Source organism: Xenopus tropicalis, chromosome 1 (genome assembly GCF_000004195.4).
Source record: "Xenopus tropicalis strain Nigerian chromosome 1, UCB_Xtro_10.0, whole genome shotgun sequence".
Taxonomy (NCBI): domain Eukaryota; kingdom Metazoa; phylum Chordata; class Amphibia; order Anura; family Pipidae; genus Xenopus; species Xenopus tropicalis.
The window spans coordinates 107,199,864-107,219,240 of NC_030677.2; the positions used below are offsets into that span (position 1 = coordinate 107,199,864).

A 19,377-nucleotide genomic window follows, 5' to 3' on the forward strand; every position below is an offset into this window, starting at 1 on the left:
TGAGTGGCAGGAGATTATTGTAAGGCAATGAGCACATGGAAAGAAAAGGAGAATAAAAAGAAAAAGAGAGTTCAAAAGAAATAAAAAAAAAAAGGAACAAAGGATCTTTTTATTACAATGAATTACAAAATATTTTATACATTTCTTATACACACACACACATATATATATATATATATATATATATTGTCAGGGGTTAGGTAGCTGGGACCAGCTTTCTGGGGGTAAAGCAGCCCTTGGCACAATTACAACACGTGAGAGTGTATTCTCTTTTAGGCAGTTTATTTTCACTTGTATAAAAATTACAAAATTGTTCAAAATAAAATCCTTGCCACATAATGGGCTCTACCTAACACAGGTCAGTTGTCCTAACTAACCAGGAGCAGACCTACCGCCTGTCTCCCACACAGAGAAAAGAAAAGAAAGTTCAAACATTGTAGTGCTTTCAAAATCTCTCAGTCAGCTCACACAGGCAGCTTCCCTGTGTCTTTCCCCCAGACTGCAGCTTTCTACTTTGCTCAGGCTGCCTTTTAATTAGCCAGCTGAGATACCTCAGGTAGACCCACATCACCCGGGCCGGATTAGCAGTCCTGGAATCATTCTTTTAGGAACCTGGGACATATATAAGCTCCGTCCTGGACTTTCCCAGGTATCCTGACAGTGACCTTACCACAATATATATATATATATATATAATAGAAAGAGTGCCGCACACACAGGGGCTTGATACAGAAGAAAAAGTGTTTTTCTTGAAAAAATGTCAACGTTTACAGCACGACCAGTGCTCTTCCTCAGGGCTTCCTGTGGTTTGTCCCTGAGGAAGAGCACTGGTCGTGCTCGAATAGAGTTGAAAAGGGTAAATATATATATATATATATTTACCTTTTCTATGACCCCTTTATAACGCTATTGCCTGCTTGTATTCTGATTCACTGATGAGAGACAAGTTATGTAGCCTTATTAAAGGAAAAAATCCCACTCACCATTTTGTCCAGCAAAATTGCGTTCAAAGCCACTGTAGTTAATAGACTGGCAGTTTTCGGATGCTGTGCCATGATATAAAGTACGCTCATTCACTTTAGCAGTGCCATTCTTCTCTTTCATGATCTCCTTGCTGAGTGCATATGCAACGTACTGGTAAATGTTCTGGACTCTCTCAATCTGCAAAATTGAAAGGGTAGAAAGGCAAATAATTTACTAATCAGTTGCAAATGGCAGTACCGGTTCGTAGATGGCACTATGGTACAAATTTAAGCAAGTTTAGCCTTATGACATTGAGACCCATAGGATGGCTGGTGTACATACTACAAGGTTGTCACTGCAGGTTGTAACTGTGCAGGGAACAGTCTTTGTAACTTTAATTTTTAAAGGAGAAGGAAAGGCTACTAAAGAGTAAATTCCTATCTAGAGGCATGACTTGAATTCTGTCATTGTTGCCCTGAAGTCTTCCCATATTCCACCTGTTTAAAAGTTTAGAAGCATCATAGGAAACAAAACGCTGAGCTCTGTAAAGGAAATACCCATCATGCCACGCTCCTGCACTAAGACCAAGACCGATGTACATGCGCACTTCGCAAGACCATAAAAAAGAGCCTGCTCATTATACACTATCCGTGAGCACACTTTAAAATACCATAGCAGGAGCGCTCACCCTTAAAATTCACTTATGGCCCTCCCACTACTGAGCGCTTGCATCTAGGGGGAAGCAGGAGATTGTCACATGCGCATTTACCTAAACTGCGCCATCTTTGAGAAACTTAAATATCCAAAATGGCGACAGCAACAAACTGAGTAAAGGGATAACTTCAAAAGCAGACTGCTGGAAATACACTGGCCATTACACAAAAAAAGGCAGCGATTGGGTAAAGGGACTGGAGGACTTTATATTAATGCAGTCAAAACTTTAACCCTTTCCTTCTTCTTTGATGAGCCCTAAAATGGTTTTTAGAAAAGATTTTCAAAAAGTTCTCTCAAATAAGTTAGTTATATAACACAGTAGCAGGTCTCCCTTTGCACTTGGTGGGACTATTTTCCTGAATAGGTGGACAAATAAAATGACAGAATAACTAGTTTTACCCAGGTATCCTCAGTATTGTATGTTACTACAGATACAACAAACGATATCTAGGCATTTAATAAACTGAAATGAATACTGTTCCATGCTGTGCTCTATCTGTAAATCCAACTGAGGCACTAAATGACTGGTAGCTGTTTTCTAACAACATCATTGCTGTTTTTGGTTCCCGTGCCCATTTGAAATACTATTAGGGGATCTAAAGTATACGGAAAGGCATAAATAGTTGCACTGTATTAGCCATTGATCAAAATAAGAAAAAGAGATGCATTATAATTTATTGGCTAACTTTGTATTTTTTCATATTTATTTGTGCAATTTATATTGACTGTGTTAGGAGTACTAAAACCAAAACACAATAGGGATACCCCTTAACTCCAGACTCCCAAATGTAATTTTGCTGTGGGTTCCTTCCTACAAGTTTTCTGCTGAATTATTATATGTCTGTAACCCTTTCTTGGCACACTCACTTAATTTGGGCTGTATATATACTTGCTTGGTACAGGAGATTTGCTCTCCTGAATTTTAGATACTGAGAACTGGGAAATAGCGCAGTGCCTCCACCTAGTGGATACCGAGGAACACACCTCAAGGGACTTCCACTAGGAATAATCACACACAGTTTTGCAGCAATATCAAACTTTATATAACGGTTGAAAATGGAAATAAACAACTTTATTGATAACTGATTATCCTGCTCTGAAGAACCTTTGCAGCCTATCCACTGCTGGCACAGTCAGTCTCTATAGCTGCCCAGTCCCAGCTTGGATCCGGATAGACCACAACCCTTTTATTCAGTTCAGTCCCTTCCCCAAGAGCTCCCCCAGGTAGCGCTACCTGCCCCAGATGGATGATGTCACAGGCTGAGAAACAGGGGACAGGGTTCTTTGGTCCCCTACATGTCAATGAAACATTGTCCTTTCCTAATATTTGCTCTTCCAAGGTATGTCTCTTGGGTCTGCTGGAGGACCTTGGACTAACATCTTATCAATGTTTATGTTGCTTACAATTGTTATTCTATATTTAAAATATATCTTGTTCCATCTCTTAGCTTCTAGAAGAAATTAGTCAGTGATGTGTTAACCAAACAAAAATTGGTCTACATTTGTCAGGCTAAGTTTAATTCTATCTGGCACACATAGTTAAGTGTACAATCCCCATGAAAGCCTGGCTTGCATAGGCCTTTCTTCTTTCTTCTACCTATTTCCTTTTACCTTCCTTCCTATTAAAGTTACTGTATTAAAACATTTTAAATAAAAAGTTCAAAAAACACACACACAATAGGGGTACTTTATAAAAGCAGGTAAGCTAAAATAAATGCAACTGTTGAATACAAAGAAAAATACTAGAACAAAAGAGATCTATTAGTTGCACCAAGCTTTCTTATTAACCATATTTACAGTGGATATAAAAAGTCTACACACCCCTGGTAAAATGTCAGGTTCCTGTGCTGTACAAAAATGAGACAAAGATAAATCATTTCAGAACTTTTTCCACCTTTAATGTGACCTATAAACTGTACTACTCAATTGAAAAACAAACTGAAATATTTTAGGTGGAGGGAAGAAAACCAAAAAAACTAAAATAATGTGGTTGCATAAGGTGGAAAAAGTTCTGAAATGATTTATCTTTGTCTCATTTTTGTACAGCACAGGAACCTGACATTTTACCAGGGGTGTGTAGACTTTTAATATCCACTGTACAGACAATTGCAGGATAAAACTTAATTTTTAATTTATAGATATATGAAAAATGTAAAAGACAAATATTAGGACAGGTGTCAGTTGGAATTCCTTTTTTGTATCAGTGACATTTTTGTTGGGGCGACATCTTTCTCTTGGCGTCAAATATTTGCCGAAATTTCACAAAAATAATCGGCCATTCCAAAATGCAGAATTTCACTGCAAATCCATGCCTGGTAAAAAAAATTTGCTCATTACTAATGCCTTTGCTAAAGCTCAGGTTTTGCCAAGGAAAACATGCATCAGGTGCATCTTTTAGCTTAGGAAGGGATCGAGAATTTACTTTCAAATATTGATGTTGATTTCTAATGAAAGCGGCATGCTTAGGGGAAGGTAGCTATTATTTGCAGTGATTAATGTAGGGGTGTTTAATTCTGTATATTTTACATTTTTTCCAGCAACAGTGTGTAAATATGGCTATTTAGAGACTGGTGCAATTAATGGAACTATTTTGTTCTACTATTTTTCTATTTCATTTATATTATGACCCTTCATACACAATTGCTATGTTGTACCTTATTCATTTAAGGTTGTTTCTACACTACATTCCTTGCACTTCCATATAGTTGTGCCAAAAGTCATTGCATCGGTCCAGCCTTTTTGCTGAGTCATATACAAGTGTGTGTACTGATGCTGTGGAACCCTAGCACTACCACCAACTTGAACACTGCAGTAATTCTAGGATTGCCAGCAAGTTACAGCAAACTCGTGCCAAAAGAGTCACACGCTAATGGCATTTAAAAACTAAGCACCAGACATAACACCATGTTGCTTTTTTGGTGATTGGGTTAGAATTTGCTCTACAAATGTAGTGGAGCAGTCACCTAATGTTTAGTACAAATGGGTGTGTGAAGCATGTTGATATGTCACTGTGAATGACAGAATCTAAATTTGACAGCAGAGTGGAATTTTTGTAGATAGTAAATAATTAGTAACTTGCACTAGTAGTTTAAATAATTAATTTAGGTAGTTATGTAGCCCTTTCACACTTTGCCATGAATAGACTTTTAAATCTTCTGTCTTAATCGGTGAAGCCCTATCTACAACAGTTATGGGGTAATTATTTGCTGTCATATATGTATATATTATATATATGATATGTGATGGAATTACTGATGCAAAAATATTTTCCTATATCTGCATTCTTGATAAGTGACAAAAGGCTGGAGCTCCAAAGGGAACTTGAAATGAAACAAAGTTTGAAAATCACAGGACTACTCAGTGTTTAATTAATTTGGTTGGTATACATAGTCAAACACACTCATAAAGCAAACTACTGCAGTATCCTTTGCTTTTAAGTAAAAACTTACCTTCACAATACAACAATTGGCGACTGTTCTAGAAAAATCAGCATGAACTTTACAGTACTCTTCTGAGTCAGAATCTAGTGGTACCATCATTAGGAAATGTCCATTCATTTTGTCCCAGTGGCCAGGGAGATCAGTTTCTAAGAAACACAGAACAACATATATGAAATAATAGAAAAACCTTTTTCAAAAATGAGTTATTTACTATTTTTGCTTGTTTATTTGACTGTTTCTTCCTAAAATTTAACCAAGGTAAATTATATGTAAATTATATGTAACAAATATAAATGGCAGTATAACCAGAATCAGTAAAAAAAGAATTTACAGAAGAATAATAAAATATATGCACATAGAAATAGAATTTGGGTTAGAGAGAGTGAATGTCATGAATAAACCAGGCTGCTGACAATATCCACCCCAACCAGTAAATTAACACAACCAGTAAATTAACACAATGATTATTTTATGGCGCTGAAGGTAGGATTATTGAATCAGTTTTGTTTTATATAATGGCATATCTTACATTCAAAAACCCTTACATAAGATAGATACCAAATAATATTTCTTTGAATATTTTATATATTTATTAAAGAAAGAATTAAAAACCCTTTGTAACTTTTCAAGGATGGAATTGGATAAACACTTGCAGTAAACATAAGCACAATACATAGGGGTCACATGGCAAATGGGTTCTGTCCTTTATTTATAGAAGAGATGCATTATTTAATCACATTCCTATCCAGCATGTGCTCCACTGTGTAATGAAATCTTTCTTAAATAATATGAATGAGAATGTGTTGCAAGGGGAAGACATAGTGACAGTAAAGCATTACACCTCAACCCAGAAGGGAGGGCCATAACACATTTGCAACAAAAGACCCAATTCTCAAATTACTGTTGAATACAGGTATGGAAAGATCTTTAAAAGGCAATACTGTAAGTGTACAGAATGTTTACATGGGAACAACTCTTACAGGTGTAACACTTGTTTGGCTAGGATATGGCAAAACCCAGGCTAGTGATAGGTATAGAGCATGTGTTACATGCGACCTTAATACACAGGAGTGGGCCTCCGCTATATGGGAGGTATTATTGGAGCTGAGGGTGTAGTTGAACTACAACTATAGTGAGCTTGTGTGGTGCAGATAGAATAATGGACGCCAGAAAGGTTCTTGCTGATGAACTATAGTACAAGTTTATTTGACAAGGCACAACTTAACAGTGCAGCAGGGATTATACTCACAGACACAGCAGATTGGATGGTCACAGTGAATAATAGCAGATGTGACACTTAAGGAACAGTCTAACCCACTTGAAGGATTATGCAGAGTATTAGCTGTATGCCCAGGAATGGATGCCCTTTACTGGAACGGATCCCCTCCAGCCAACTATGGTTCAGGGTAAGGTACTGCCTGAAACCTACGTCTTAACTGTAGTCCCTACAGCAAGGCATACAAAGCCTGGGTTAGACTAAACCCTTACAGTCTCCTTTGATGGGGCTAGTGCTGCCCTTACTAAATAAGCTATCTGAGCTCACCACTCCTAGAGGGTGCTATTAAGTAAGACTGACTGTGCTGGCTTGATCTCATTCACGGGGCCCTGTCCCCGACTTTATAAATGGCAGGTTCTCTTTACTGGGGCCTAATGCCTCAGGCTCAGTGACGTGAAGCCTTGAGACAACAGCAGCCAAAGAGGAAGACACTTCCTTGTGCAAGACACTATATAGTCTGCCAAGGGGAGTGGTCAACCTGGCTAAACCTATAGGGGGTAGCCTAAGAACTGTAATCTGAGTGTAGAGGGCTCTGCCCTATAACAGCACAGATAAGATTAGATAAGGGATAACACCATAGGGAGCTTAACCCTATGGGTCCCTACACAGGCATTCAAGGCGAGTCCTTGTCAGAGTTGGGGGACATATATAAGCACAAAAATTGTGCAGAGCAGGTATATGATATTGAGCACTCACATAAAGAAGTGCTAACTTTACACTCTTACCTGACGCTAAGTCCTTCCTCACAACAGTAACTTCCTGGCCAATATTTGGTATCGCAGCCTTCATTGTCTTAAGGTTCACAATGATTTGTGTCCTGTTGTCAAAGTCAACAGTCAATGTGCCTTTGGAGTCGGATAAAAACTTTTCTTCCAGTTGTTGACAGGTTTCATCTTCAAAAGGTGCCACAGAGGCTCCATTACAATAACCCCACTGAATCAAAAGCCCTGCTTGATCTTTCTTTGCATCTTCTAGTCTGGCATGTAACATATCTCTGAGTTTATCTTTAACTTGAACGGACAACTCTGGAATATCTGCATGACAACCGTTAATTTGAATACATCCTTTGTCTTGATTCAGTATCATTCGGACTTGTGGTTTGTCTATCAACAAAGAGAAGAGGCATTGGATTTCATCCTCTGACATGCTTTTAAGCAATGCATCTTCTATTTCCTCCTCCCAGTAGTGGTTAGAAAATTCAGCATCCAAAATACATTTGACGGTTTCCACAGCCTTTTTGTCTGTCCCTACAATACTCAGCAAAGCTATAGGATGACGAGGCAGTGGGATCTCCTGGATGCCATTATACTTTATTTGTTTGGCGTTTTGGACCTGTCTGCGTTTTAGACGTGCAGTAAGCAGATCTGGAATGGAAACAAAAGGAACAAAAACATCTGTTATGTTTATACCACTTACTGCAGACTAAGGGGCCCATTTACTAACCATAAGATTTTTTTTTTCTTGATTCGGATTTTTAGTGATAAAAGTTGCAGAAAAACCGTGATTTATTTTGAGACTTACTATCTGACAATTCACCAGCTAAATCTTGCTGAGATCATGTAGAAGTCAATGGCAAAGCTCCTTGAAGATCCTTCTTTTGTCTTGAAACCCTAGAGGTTTAGAATTTTTGACGCTGGTTTTTTGTGCGACAGTTCGACAACATCAAGGTTTTGGTGTGACAGTTCAATAATTTAAAGTTTTCATAGTGACAATTCGAAAAAATACAGTTGCTGCGACATTTTCTTGCACAGACTTTTCAATGAGTTTAGTTGAATTTTAATATGACAAAAATGAGAAATGATAGTTTATTAAATCTGCCCTAAGTGAATATTATATATAAACGTGTTTAGGCTAATGTCACATTAGGTTTTCCTTTGCCTGTGGAAAAATGTAAATATAGTACTACCCATTTCTCCCACTGTATGTAATAACAGACATCTATGACTTCTGCCTGTCATTGCTTATAAAGGGCAGATTTCAGCACCAAAATTCACTCTAAGGGCGCAGAAATTGTGAAATTAGCTTTACAGAAATTGTGCAGATATCATTCATGGGCTGATGTGGTCATGTGCTAAATTGATTTTCTGCCCATCCTTTCAAATGAGGCTGATCAGGTAGAAATCAGTAATAGTATGTTAACTTGGGTACATACACAGTTCTGTGTATTTGCTGCCAATTCTGCCAAAGAGGACGAGCTAGAAGCAGACATCTGCTTGTATATGAAAACCCTAAATTGGTGGATTTGACACTTTGTCTAGTGTTGGTTGTACTGTTTGGTTAAATTATTTATTCCGGAGCCCTTAAATGTGTCTCCGGCTTTGCCACTAAAATGTTGAGTTGAAAACACAGGGGAGCTCCATTGTACATATAGTAACAATATGCCTGCATTAAATGTAATTACCCAGTGACTTCCGTGAGGATTCCTGTGCTGGCTTGAAATGTTTCTTAAATTCAGCAGAAAAGATACTGTAGACATAGGGGTTCAGGGCGATCAGGCGCACGCAAGAGAGGCTAGACAGATTAGAATTCTGGACAACTGAAGATATGCTACATGCCATAGATTTTGCTACAGTCTCTACATCGAACTTGCACTGTCCTGTAATACAAAGAAAAATCATATAAGCAAACTGGAAGTGCAGGAAGAAAAGCACCCCATTCTTCCTTTTGGGGCTCTACTAACACATGTAAACGTCAAACACAACATGCTTCATTCCACCTACGTTTAGCACTCACATGCTTCTGTGTTCCTGTGCAGGAGAACACCACTGCAGGGGAGTGCAGGAAAAACCACTTGTGAGTACGAGCCCTTATAGAATGTTCTATTCTTGAGAAGCTTTTTTTTTTTATTATTCTTAATTTTTTTATGATTTAATTATATTCCTTTCTGTTCTCTCTTTTGACTCTTTTTAGCTTGCTAGTTGTTGAGGGTCACTGACCCTGCAAGCTAAAAATCAGTTGCTTTGTAAACATATCAATTTTATTGATTTTGTTACTTTTTATTATGTTAAGTCCCTCTCCTATTTATATTCCAGGCTTTTATTAAAACCACAACCTGGTTGCAAGGGTAAATTGGACCCTAGAATTTTGCAGACTCACACACACCAGTGTTTAAAGTGCCTACATATATATCCATTTTAATATATAGCCTACAATGGGTATCATAAAGATTGGTGATAATGCCTACTGACAAGATAAATTTACTATGTATGCCTTCAATGAATCCACACCAGCATGTGAATTTCGAGTGTGGATGAGATAACAGGCACAGTTTTACCTGTTCAAAAAAAACACTTTTCCCCTAAAGTCCCACATACCTGTGCCAATGGCTGGCATTGATACAGACTGCAGGCCAGATTCCTCACATTTCAGTAATACTTCCTTAACAATGTGCTCGATGTTTGAAATGTTCCTTTGACAGTCACAGTGAATAATATATTTACTTTTCAGATTTCCTGATCCTGTCATCACAACTTTTTGGTTAGAATTGTGACCTGCAATGGGAATAAGAAAAATATATGAGGTAAGTGTGCATTTAAAGGAGAAGGATAGGTAAAAACTAAGTAAGCTTTATCAGAAAGGTCTATGTAAATACAGCCATATGCACTTACAGTAATGCCTCACTTAGTCCTCTATCAAAAGAAACACAGGATTTCTTGTTTCCTTTTTTTCTCCTGCTCCCCCCTGCCACAAGAATTCATTAAACTCACTCCCCCCACCCTTAGGAATGTGTGATCTGAGCTATAACGGCTAGACTGCAAGCAGGAAACTATGAGAACCAAGATAAAATGGCAGCTGCAATCAGAGAAATCTTATAGGGCTCTATACTCAGGTATGATAACGTTTTCTTTAGAATAAATATAGCATTCTAGGTGGCACCAATGAGGCGAATCTATTGGCAGTAAAATGCCAAAATGACTTTCCTTCTCCTTTAAAGCTGCTTCTAGCAACAATTATTCTTCTTTTAGCATCAGAATCGGGATAATCAATGTGCTTCATGCAGCCAAAAAGAATATCTGGAAGGTAGCCATGCATAGTCTCCAGCTCTACTGGAATGTTGTTTATTACTTGGCTTCCTCCCAGTTTCTCTGCATTTGGAAAAATTCATGGAATTTTAACAAGTAAGCCACTGAATTTCTTTCGGATTTCTTGAAAAAACATAATCCACATTGCTCCTTTATACCAAAGTCCCATGAAGACTTCAGGGCTGGATATAATAAGCTTCCCATAATTTGCTTAAACAGATATAGGATTCCAGAAAGCTCCGAATTACAGAAAAGCCACCTCTAATAGACCCATTTTTATCAGATACAGTTTTAAAAATGATTTTTCTCTGTAATTATAAAACAGTACTTTGTACTTGTTCCCGAATAAGAAATAATTAATTCTAATTGGAGCAAAACAATCCTTTACTTTAATGTTACATATTGTTACTTGCTTCAGATAAACTATGAAAGACTTCAGTTTGGGAGTTTCACAAATAAATCAGTAAAATGACAGGTTTGAGCTTGTTTCAACAATGAAAGAGTTTTTCATCACTGTTAATTCTTATCCCATGTCCGTGACTATGCAAATTGTTTGTGCAATGGGGGAGGGAATGGCTATATTATAGGGAGGGTACTATCCCTGTCTTAAATATTAAAGTGAAAATAATTTAAAAAATTATATATAGACACCACCAGGGTTCATATTTTATTCCATAGTCATCTCAGTTGTCCTGTGCATTAACAGCTCTGCTACAACAAAAACCATACTTTACTCTTCTTGTCAACCATACTGGGAAAAAGTGTCCCAGGATCTAAAACCTTTGTTATGGCTTAACATTTGGCTCAGATTAGTGACCCTGTTCTCTTCAAAGTTTCATTAAACGAATTTGTGGTCAGTGTCTGCTACCAATACTAAAGTGGGGATTCTACCGTACAAGAGCAGAGGAAGAGAAACTTACAGCGTTGAGCATCTGTAATGACTTCAGGTCCAGCAGCAGTAAATACAGAATGAGCCACAGCTGGAATATACAAGAAAAGTGACAGTGTTAAATACATGACACAATACATACAATATTTTCAGAGACTAAAGGTACAAAAGCAATGAAAATCTCACAAACAACTTCTCTTTATTTCCCTGTTGTTAAAGAAAAAAGAGAACCTCGAGTATATAACTATTTTCCCCAATAAAAATGGGGACCCCAGGCTGGATTTTAGTTTTAAAAACATGAGAGCAAAATCAAATAAGGTTGGGATATTCTTCATTTAATTTAAAGTCAGCTAATTTGAAAATAAGCCAATAGTATGCCTTTTGTTCAGCTTCCCAATGTGAGCAACATCACATAACCTTCCCATTATGCGATTATACAGTACAATAACATGTGTGCTCATACAAATGTGTGCTTTTGTTTAAGCCTGACCAATGAATTTCTTCATGACCCCTTTAGTATATAGATGGTAAGGTGAATTTGCTGGCTTGTGTGGCTTATACTTAGGGGCAAATTTATCAAAGTGTGAGATTAAAGCTCACCACAGAAAAACTCACTTTCTATTAATTTATGGGATTTTTAGCAGTGTATTTATTAAATGGTGAATTGATAAATACAGTTCTAAAAATCCCGTAGGATTGAATAGAAAGTGGGTACGTTTTTCTGTGGTAAACTCTAATTTCACATTTTTATAAATCTGCCCCTAAATTCTCCTGAAAGCCATGCACGTTTCATAGGAGACTAAAATAAAAATATAATAGCTCCATTGCTTAAGAGCAGCAGAGCACTACATAACGATCACAGAATGATTTTCTTTTTATTTAGAATAGCAGAGGGATCCAAATGTAATATGACCAGTTATCTTAATAAAAACTTTTCTTACCAACTAAAGTAACCCCGTTAATGCAAACTTTAACCCCTTGTAATAAATTTATTGTAATAAATGAATTGCTCCAACTGATAATGGCTTACTGCCAAAAAAGTCAAAGGCCCACTGTCTCAAAAAAAAAAAAAAGAGGTTTATTAAGTTAAAAAGCAACTCTTATGATAGACTTTTTATGGTTTATTTGGATTGATTTTATTTATGGAAAACTTTATTTGATTTCATGGTTGTTGCTATATACTTTAATATTCTTAAGTCCCAAAGTATGGGCAGAGTTAAGTTGGGGCCTAAACCATCATAATCATTTATTTATGTAGCGCAGAGCGTCATTCAGAGCTTTAGGATAATTTAAAGCAATAATACTGTAATAATTTATGAACCTTTAAGTTAGTGATCCCCTTGAAAGAGGAATTGCACCAAAAGTTCATAGGTGATTTTTAACCCCTTATTTAGTTCAACCCACCACACTGTAGCTCCAAAGAGATCAGACTTTCCTACACGATAAGAAACACAGTTTTTTCCTGGAAACCCACTGAATATCCATTTATATCAGAAAAAGGGAGTAGGAGGACAGTAGATATTTCAATAGTTGCTATTGTCTCCCAAATACAAAAACTCTGAAAGGTTAAAGGAACAGTAACACCAAAAAATGAAAGTGTATAAAAGTAACTAAAATATAATGTGCTGCTGCCCTGCACTGGTAAAAGTTGTGTGTTTACTTCAGAAAGTCTACTATAATTTATATAAATAAGCTGCTATGTAGCCATGGAGGCAGCCATTCAAAGGAGAAAAGGCACAGGCACATAGCAGTTAACAGATAAAACACTATTGTATTCTACAGAACTTATCTGTTATCTGCTATGTAACCTGTGCCTTTTCTCCTTTTTTCCAGCTTTAATGGCTGCCCCCGTGGCTACACAGCAGCTTATTATATAAATTATAGTAGTGTTACTGTAGCAAACACACCAGTGTGTATAATGCACTGTGCAGGGCAACAGTGCATTATATTTTTATTACTTTAAAGCTCTTTCATTTTTTGGTGTTACTGTTCCTTTAAGCATTATCACACTTAATTTATTCATTTAGTTCATTACTTTGTGGTCTCCACTGTGTAAAGTTGGTTGAGTTCACAATAACGTCATTTTTTTCCTCCACAATATCCCCATAGACCACAGACACTGACAGTTTTGCTGCTCTCAGATCAATGTGTTGTCCAAGTGTTAACTTTTTGAAAGGATCTGTATGAAAAACAGTTATTAGATGAACACTTATACATATCATTTTAAAATATTACCAAACCAAAATGAAACTACAGCCAAACATTTTTTAGTGCTCTAATTAATCTTATTCTAAAGTGATCAAAATTGCCTCTACTCAAATTGTCCAGAACCATAACAGAGCAATAACAATTAAAAAAAAAAAAAAGAAAACAAACATTGTTGAACTTAATTAGATAACTATCTTATTAACCATAGGTGATCTGGGACTAATTTACAAGCCTAACTGCTAAACTTATCAAGGGCGATAGTGACCAATCAGATATTTGCTTTAATTTTCTAATTTACAGAAAACTGTTTTCAAGTGAATTACTGATGGGCACCTAGGCTTGTGCAATTAAGTACTTATTGTGCAATTATAGCACCTATTAAAGGAGAAGGAAAGTCATTTTGGTTTTTACTGTCAATAGATTTGCCACATTAGTGCCACCTAGAACAATATATTTATTCTGCAGAAACCATTGCCATACCTGTGAGAGAGACTGAGCTTTAGAAGCTTTCTCCTTTTGCTTAAGATTGCAGCTGCCATTTTAAGTAGCTTCATGCTGCAGCTCTGGCTATAGTTCTTAGCATTCTTGTAAGAGGGGGGAGCAGGAGAGAGGAGAGATCTGCGGAAACTCTGGCCCAGGGAATTAAGGAGTTTTCTGAGAGAGGTCAGACCCCGAACATCATGTTTACAAAAAAGGAGACAAGAAATCCTGTGTTTCTTTTGATAGAGGACTGTGAGTATTTATGGCTGTATTTACATGGACCTTTATAATAAATAGAAAGGTTAGTTTTTACCTTTCCTTTGCCTTTAAGTACATATTGTGTCATGTGTGGTAATGAAATAAAAATTAAGATTAACAGCCTGCTAACTAACACTGGAAGATTGCAAGCAAGTCTGGCCACCTTGCATCTTGCAAGATGCAAAGAATTATCAAACCTACCTGATATCTTGCTAATTTCTGGATATCTTGCTAATTTCATTTGGTCAAAAATTGCCTGACAGTAATGCATGCTTGTGTGTATGGTCACCATTAATCATGTCCTTAGCCTAATATGATTTTTTTTAATCATAACATAAGAAATCAAAACTAGTTGTATTACCTCCATCTTCATTGCATAGCAAAATGTGATTTCCTAAATCCATTTGCAATAGTGTTTCCTTATAGGCCTAGTGGAAGATACAAGAAATATAAAGACTTACTTTGTTGCCTAATTATATAATAATTATATCATACATGAGGTTGACAGAAAGACACACATCTAACCATTTTCCTTACACAACCCCAGCCCAGGTTGTCAAAGTAAGGCTACAAAATTGTGGGAAAAATCAGGGACAAGAATCAACGGGCCTGATTCACTAAAGAGCGATTATCGCACAAATTATCGCACGCTTTTTTGCGTTAAAAAACGCAAAATAATTTGCGCACGATTCACCATAGTATTATCGCGTGCGAAAAATCGCCATTTTCGCATGGGTTATTTCTCGCACTAGTTTTACCGCATGCGTTAATTTCCGTGCTGAAAAGAATACGATCGCATGATTCACTATAACTTTTGCGCGATAAATATCGCATTCGGCTATGCGAAAATTAACTCCTACTACAGGCAGGCGAAAAATTATAGAAAAGTACAGTAAATGAGTTTTTGCAATAAAGTATGGACTTACAGTGTTATTTGTTCAAGTATGTGTCTTTTTACTCAATTTTACTAAAGTCTTGGCATGTATGGAATTTCGCTACTAATATACAGTACTATAGCGCTGAATATGTCGTCCCTAAAATATACTGTACTGTAGCGGCGAATATTTTTTTCGCGCAAAATACATTACTATGTATATTTTGGCGTTTTGTTTTCCGCGATTTTGTAATCTCGCGAATTGCGGACATTTTGTGGCGATTTTGGAATCTCGTGACATGTGCGACTTGGGGCCATTTTGTGTCATTAAGGCTGGAGCCACCAAACTGAGAGGAGATGCCTGGGGTTTCCGACTTGCTACCAGGGGAGAGGCGCTATATTATCAGCGTGCTCCTGCATGCAGGATATGACCACCCACCGCCGGGGGACTTAGGGGTCCACGAGAGAAAGAGGGCAATCCTGGCCGAGCTAAGAGAAGGTTTGCTCGCCAGGTTTGCCCTTGATGTGGGCCCCCACCAGCTCCAGCGTCTGTGGTCCGACCTTAAGCGCAGGAGCCCAGAACTGGTCGCTGAAATTAGAGAAGGTAATTATTGTACTTTATTATGCTTTTACAGTATACGTTCAGTAAAAGATTTAGCAAGTAATTTGAACTAAAGGTACAAATGTCAGAAATGTCAGGGATGATGAAAGTAACATAGTAACATAGTAAGTTGGGTTGAAAAAAGACATAAGTCCATCACGTTCAACCATAATGCCAGTGAGGAAATGAAACGTTGGTCACAATAAACCTCTGAATATTATTTCACATCTTTGTGACTCCTTGTGAAAATCCTGTGTGTGCCGTCACCCCATGCCTGTCTAGATTTTGTTTTGCCACAGGCACCCAGGTATTATTGTTCCTTATGGTGTGCAGCTTCCCAGCACTTCCTATTATATATATATATATATACACACATCTATTTTCAAATACATATGCATAAATAAGTTTAAAGCAGGGGGGAAGCAGCAGTGAGCGGCCCATAGTGTGAGTCATTTGGGGAAGGGCCACGAATGTTTTAGGGGGCCCTGGCTAACAATGTATGTGTGTCCTTTGTATTGATGTGAGGGTTCACAGGGGGAGGGGCCATTGGGGGCGTGGGAGGAGGGGGGCCCAAAAAATGTTGTTGTCAGGGGCCCCGTTATTTATGATGGTGTATGAATGTATATATATATAATATATTACACAAAATAACATCTTGCAATATTATTTCACAGAACTTCAGCTGGCGCCTCCTCCCCAGGCCCAACCCCAGGCCCTCCAGCTTCTACCGGCCCCAGCGGCCCGACCTGCGGCCTCCGAGGCCCAACAATTGGCCCCCGAGGCCCGAGCAGAGGCCCCAGGACCCATCCAGGCCCCACAGGCCCCAGCAGCCATCCAGGCCCCCGAGGACCCAGCAGCCATCCAGGCCCCCGAGGCTGAAGAGGCCCCCGAGGCCCCAGGGTCCCCCGAGGCACCAGCAGCCATCCAGGCCCCCGAGGACCCAGCAGATTGCCAGGCCCCCGAGGCTGAAGAGGCCCCCGAGGCCCCAGCAGCCATCCAGGCCCCCGAGGACCCAGCAGACTGCCAGGCCCCCGAGGCTGAAGAGGGCCCCAGGGTCCCCCGAGGCCCCGGACACTCCCCCCCTTGATTTATCCCCCACTTTCCCCCCACTTTCCCCCCCGGCCCTTGAGTTCTCCCCCCAGGCCCAACACTCTCCCCAGGCCAAGCGCTGGGCACCAGGTCCTCCTGCTGACGAGGGTCCATCACGCCAGACCGAAGATGTGGGGACCCAAACAACACCTGGGAGGACTGACCCCACACTTCGGTCACTGCAGGAGGACCTGGAAACTCTGAAGGCCCAGGTGGCCCAGCTGCAGCAGGACGTGAGGGAACTCAAGGGCAGCAAGCCCTAAGTTTTTTTTTTGTTTGTTTTTATAGTCTTTTTAAAAAGTTAATTCTTGTCATTAAAGTTTTTATTTTTCTACTTTTGAACTGGGTAATGTCTAATTATTTTGCCTTCCTTGATATGGTATTCTATACTTTCATGTAGTTTCCCCTACACTCTTACATTTATCAGTAACAGCATCAATATGCTATATGGGTTAAATGTTTGCAAATATTCTGGCAACAATTTTGCCTTTAGCCCATTTTGCTGAATAGTAAAACTTGCGTTAATTAGTACGTAGCGTATTTTCTGGCGAGTGGGATAACTGCCAATCAAATGTTTTGTTGCCAGAATAATTGCAATTTAATAAAGTGCCCATAACATATTTGCCATTTATTCTGTGTGTAAAATCTCCCACTTTAGCAAACAGACCCCAAATGCCCCCCCATTTTATTATCTCTAGCACTTCTTTTTTTTTCTTACTTAGATTTTTATAATTTTTGGGGGGTTTTTTTGCAAATAAACTTTTATACAGCACCTCTCTAGCACTCTGTGCTCTCCCAGGGCAAAATGTCGCCATTTTTATGCTGCCGATTGTTACAATTAGCGCATGCAATAAATTGCCTGCATGCGGAAAATACCGCGCATTTATCGCATTGAAATACCGCGCGTGAAAAAGCGCGAGTATGCTTATAGTGAATCGTGCGATAACTCGCCAAAATTAAGACGCGGTAAAATTTATAGCGCACAATAAAAATAGCGCACGTTTTATCGCCCTTTAGTGAATCAGGCCCAACATCTTTAAAATGATTTTTCTCCTCAAGTTTTTGTACGCCCTGCACAATTCCCCTATAACCCCTAAGTGCAGAGGTTTAATGGGGTGGATAAAATAATTATGGGATTTTTGTGGACAGGGGACCATCCATGCCTGAATATCAAAGTACTGCAGGCACCTTCCTCTGGAGAAGGCCTAGCTTTACCAAATCTCATGCTTTCTGGCTGCCCATTTAGTATTTGCTCATTGGTGGATGGTCCTTAAGATTAATAATCTGGTGGTGGTCCTAGAAGCTGCTACAGTAGGCTCGTTTGAAGCCCTATCTAAACTTCCCTACCAAGGAATCTCCTCTTACTATGCCACTACACCTTCCATGGTTACAGTAGTACAGGCCTTCCAGAAATCTCAGAAGCTGGTCCATGGCCCTTCTGAGACTTGGTCTCCCCCACTTTCATGCTCTCCCAGCTATTGCTAGATGGGCACAGCTAGGTATTAAAACACTAGGGCACATTGTTATTTGTGGTGAATATAAATCCTATGACTTACTGCAACAAGAGGTGCATCCCCCTCCCTTAACATGCTATTCAGGTTCCTGCAGTTACGCCATGACCGTGGGAGGCTTCCATTCAAAATGGTAATTAAACTGTTACCTGCATACTCCCTAATATTTTCTGGTACCGTATTCATGAACTGTCAACAGGTGTACTTTACCGCCCCACTCTGGATGCCAAAAATATAAACTTTGTTTTGGCACCCCTTAGGCACCTGATTGTGTCAGGTCAAGGTTTATATACACTTAAATGCTGAAGAAGGCTGCAAAAAGACTAGATGTTTTCACAATAGGCCAACACATTCATTTGTTGTATTGGGTTGATCAGACCATTTGGTCCCTAACCACTGATCTGATCACAGCCTATGCAGACAAGATGGACTGCTGCCATGGATCCCTGTTCCCCCCGTCAGTGTGCTTCTAATCCAAAATTCAAATGTCGAAAACTGCGGCCACCATGAGGTTATTTACATGCAAACACCTTTATTGTGTGGATCACGTTTCAGAATGACTTGATAAATGGAGGTGATCCTGAAACATGTTGTGATCCAAACAATAAAGGTGTTTGTAGGTTAATAACCTCATGGTGTCAGCAGTTTTTGTTATCTGAATTTTGGTGAGGCCCAATACCTTGGATTACTATGCAGTAAAAAAAATAATCTATTAATATGGAAAAACAATAGAGAAAAAAGAAAACACTTACAGCAAATAAACACTGCATGTTGTTCTGGAACACCAGATGGATTTCCCGTAAACTGGTATTGGGTTCTCTTTCCACAAATGATTTTAATTCTTCCCCAAATATTCTGGCTGCAGTGTCATTAGGGAAACGTAAAGCTAAGCCAGCACCAATAGTTGGCATTACCACCGAACATACATTTTTATCACTGCATTTCTGTAGAAAATCTGAAATTCCCTTTCTCAGATCCTGGATTAAACAAAAGATCGTGAATTATTTAAAAATAAATATGGCACCATAATAGAAGAAAGGAAATAGCAAGTC

At 38.7% G+C, this 19,377-nt stretch overlaps 1 protein-coding gene across 1 annotated transcript in view; it reads right to left on the reverse strand.

Moving 5' to 3' along the window:
- parp14.3 (poly (ADP-ribose) polymerase family, member 14, gene 3) overlaps positions 1 to 19,377 on the reverse strand; it is a 31,561-nt gene that overhangs the window by 638 nt on the left and 11,546 nt on the right. The window contains exons 7-15 of the mRNA XM_002936689.5: positions 19,078 to 19,302; positions 14,612 to 14,678; positions 13,340 to 13,483; positions 11,336 to 11,395; positions 9,708 to 9,884; positions 8,795 to 8,989; positions 7,119 to 7,757; positions 5,127 to 5,263; positions 984 to 1,161 (exon numbers count right to left, since the gene is read on the reverse strand). Of these exons, the coding sequence (XP_002936735.3) occupies positions 984 to 1,161; positions 5,127 to 5,263; positions 7,119 to 7,757; positions 8,795 to 8,989; positions 9,708 to 9,884; positions 11,336 to 11,395; positions 13,340 to 13,483; positions 14,612 to 14,678; positions 19,078 to 19,302 (1,822 nt within the window). The remainder of the gene's footprint in view (positions 1 to 983; positions 1,162 to 5,126; positions 5,264 to 7,118; positions 7,758 to 8,794; positions 8,990 to 9,707; positions 9,885 to 11,335; positions 11,396 to 13,339; positions 13,484 to 14,611; positions 14,679 to 19,077; positions 19,303 to 19,377) is intronic.